The following is a 3,936-nucleotide window of genomic DNA, read 5'->3' as shown; positions in this document are numbered from 1 at the left end:
AAACAACAAAATATATTCATTCAATTTTAAGATATGGTAATGTATTTTATTAGTATAAATATACCCTTCCTACACTATCATCAAGAGATTCAAGTCACCATCATCTACCATGTCTAATAATCCCATAATTTAAATGTAAAAGTGTCATTGTAGGTAATACAAATAACTCAAGAGGATTTTGTAAGTTTATTTCACTGCAAGTGCAATAGTAATTTATTTAAAAGTTTAATTATTTATTTATTTGTAAGATTAATTTTTTTTAGTAATTATCTTTTATAGTTTATTTTACACTGCATATATTTTTCACTAGATAGAGTTGTATTCGAATTGAATAGGAATATTATACCCAAAACCACAAACTTGAAGGTCCCGTTTAGATGACATAACCATAGATGACATAACCAACGCTGGTTGATACAGACATTCGGTGATACTATCGTCTTTCATAACTGTTGTAAAACTCTTGGACACAAAATATAAATAGTAGAAAACAGTGTTAATATTAATCTATATGTTTGGTCATGAATCATGATCATGGCATAGTGGATATAATTATGAGGCATGGCCCATAACATTTGTTCGGTATGTGAAAAAATTGTTGGGCCGTATTCTGCAATTAATAATTTGAACAGAACAAAAAGCAAAAGCTGATATAAGCAGGCGAGACCGAGACAACAACATTCCGCGAGCCTGAATAGGATGACAGCACAAAATGAATTGATGACTCAGACAAAGGGTTCAATTTATGGACCCATTGAGAGATATCAAGTTCAACAAAATTATTTCACACTTTATGTTGATATAATCATATTAACAACCTTTGCACACACACATTGATTCGTAATTCTACTGTATGTGTACACATTATACAGTATTAACTTTGATGCATTTAGTGTCAATAAGGTGCCACTTTTTTAATTTGGTAAAGCTTTCTTTATAGTTTATTGTAAGAATCTGAAATTAAATTCTAACATTATTTTGTTTTTGTCCCTGGAGTATCCACTACCGATAGCTGTGATTAATATCCTTGTTACGTTAGAAGCACCTCAAAAGGTGAGATAGTTGACCCCAAAACTTAACGCGGCTGCATACACAAAGCAGGATTCGAATCCTTGACCTTGCTTCAGCGTGGATCAACCTATACCACTGAACCACACGTTTGGGATTTCCAACATTATTTATTTACACTTCGGTGTGTGTAAGTACAAGATACTTATACCCTGAAATTTAAATGAAATAGCGAATGACCTATTTAAGACAAATGTAAAGCGTGATTGATACTTTTGAGATAAAATCTAATTAAATTTTTCTTTTTAAGATTAATCTACGATAAAATTAATAAATATTTTATATCATTGATATGATTAAAAAAATTATTCAAGTCAAATGTAAAATCATGTGATATTTAATAATCAATGATAATTTACTTTTCTTTAAAAACAAAATTTTTCATCTAAATTACTTGGTTTCATTTGACACTAATTAATATTTGGAGTGTTCAAAATTAAACCAATTCAAATGAAAATTATAAACCGATCCATAAATAAAAAATTGATAGAAAATTGTAAACTTGTAGTTTGATTCGTTTTTTAAACTTTCAAAACTATTGTTCAATTCGATCGATTTTCGGATTGGAATATGAAACCACTCCAAATTAAACTAAATCAACTTATTCATAAGATATTTTTTTTTTTCAAATGCATAGTATATATATATATACACACAAAATTGACACATAACATAAAATGTATTTTATAAAATTGTAAGTTACTAAAAAAGGTTATTCTCTTTAAATATATAATATAATATTTAAAATGTGTTTTATAAAATAGTAAACTATTAAATTGAATTATAGAATGAAAAATTATGAATTATTAATTTATAACATTCAGAAAGAAAAAAAAATGTTAAGTGACAAACTATATGTATGAGAAAAAATATTTAATATAATAACTAAAATTATATTAAAAAAACATTTTTACTAAAATAATAAGATAAGTATTGTTGTTAAATATATTAAATGATTAAAATATTTTAGTATTTATATACCTTTAATTTTATTTTTGATGCAATCTTAAATAATTAATACAATATTTCATATTTTTAATTGATTTTCAAATGACAAGTTTTAAAATTGTAAAAATCAAATCAAACTAGACCGTAAAAGATTGGTTTCGTTTGATTCAGATTTCATAATTTATTCAAACTGAACTAAATTGAATCATGTTTGGTTCAGATAATTTTTAAGATAAAAATTAAATCAGATCATAAATACCCCTATTTAATACAATATTTTTTAGAAGTTTAGAGAAAATACTTCTAGACAACATATTAAACTATGGAACCACAAATATATATATAAATAAATAAAAACTTAAAATATTCATTCATAACAATTAAAAAAATGTTATGAATATTGAAATATATTGCATTAACTATTCCCTGTATATGTTTTAATTATTAAAAGTGGGTAAATTGTTACAGAGTTAACTTAAAATGAATGTATCGTATAATAGTTTATAGAAAAAATGCTAATGACATGTTTTTTTTTTTACTTTTAAATATTTTTTTATTATTAATCACAATTTATTAGAATTGATAAATGTTAGGACACTTTTTCTAACCCATTTTTTATATTATTCACCATAATTTGTTAAAAATTATAAATTTTGACAACTATCACATCTTATTTAATAGGTATCTTATAATTGAATGATACAACAATCAAAATTTATAACGTTTTCGACTACTCATGAGATAAATGTTAGAAAGAGAGCACTAAAAATTAGTGTTATAAGCATCATTTTTAGTTGATGTAAGCTTTATCTACGGAAACATTAAAAAAAATAATTGAACTTTTAAAAGTAAATAGATAATCAAGAGAGATGAAAAAACACTAGAGTTGAAAAGTTAGGAGAGTATTTTGGGTAGTATTTAAAACTTCGCTACAAGCTATTAATATAAATTACTTTATCAAACAAATTTATTTTTCTTTAACAAAATTTTCAACTAGCTGAAAAATGTTTTCCAACACACTCTTAAGTCTTTTATTTGCCTTTCAAAACAATAGAACGTCTTTATATTTTTTTCAATGATTGTTTACATCAATCAACCCTTTAAAAGTCGCCCACTTTTTGCATGGGAAGAGGAAAAGTTGGTTGAGTTGGCTAATAGGTTGGCCTCGGTAGTTTTGACAGAGGCTCACCCAGATGAATGGCGTTGGTTAGCCGAAAGGTCAGGGAAATATTCGGTGGCATCTGCTTATAAGATTTTAGCAAAGTCAAACCATGTTCAAGTGGACACTTTTTATGATACGATATGGGCCAAAGGTATCCCTCCTAAGGTTCAAGTTTTAGTGTGGCAGTTGGAAGCGGACAGGTTACCTACCCGGGATAACCTCCTTTTGAGAGGGGTTAATCTAGAAGGACAAAATGGTTGTGTTTTTTGCGAAGAAGGCTCGGAGTCCAGCAAGCATTTGTTCCTCTTGTGCCCAAAGGCTTATGCTGTTTGGGTCAGATTATACGCTTGGTGGGGAGTGTCAGGGGTGCTTATCAACGAACTTAGGAGTTTTTGTCATCAATATATGGGATTGGTGAGTGGCAGTAAGGGTATTAAGCGAGTTTGGTCCTTTGTTTGGTTTGCAGGTATATGACAGTTATGGAAGGCTCGAAATGAGAACATTTTCAAAGACAAACTCTTTAAGGTGGAAGAGATCGTGTTCATGGCACAGTTGAGATCGTGGGAATGGTGTACGGCTGCTAGAATGGTGTCTTCTTCTTTTCCAGAATGGTTGATGAACCCATTGTCCTGTGCAAGTGTCCCTTAAATTTTTTTTCTTCTTATTTTTAGGTCATCTTGTTTTTAATTATGACTTGCACTTCTTGTGCACAATTTTCTTGGAATTAATAAATTCTTGGCTTATCAAAAAAAAAATCA

At 28.2% G+C, this 3,936-nt stretch overlaps 1 protein-coding gene across 1 annotated transcript; it reads left to right on the top strand.

The window, feature by feature from the left end:
* The first annotated feature begins 3,091 nt into the window (after positions 1-3,091).
* Positions 3,092-3,652, top strand: LOC145958528 (uncharacterized). The gene has a single exon (XM_083076026.1). It carries the CDS (start codon positions 3,092-3,094, stop codon positions 3,650-3,652), a length of 561 nt encoding a protein of 186 aa, XP_082932152.1.
* The last annotated feature ends 284 nt before the right edge of the window (positions 3,653-3,936 follow it).

This window comes from Cajanus cajan, chromosome 6 (assembly GCF_000230855.2).
Source record: "Cajanus cajan strain Asha chromosome 6, NIPB_CcT2T_4, whole genome shotgun sequence".
Classification (NCBI taxonomy): Eukaryota; Viridiplantae; Streptophyta; class Magnoliopsida; order Fabales; family Fabaceae; genus Cajanus; species Cajanus cajan.
This window is presented reverse-complemented; position numbering and strand designations above follow the sequence as displayed.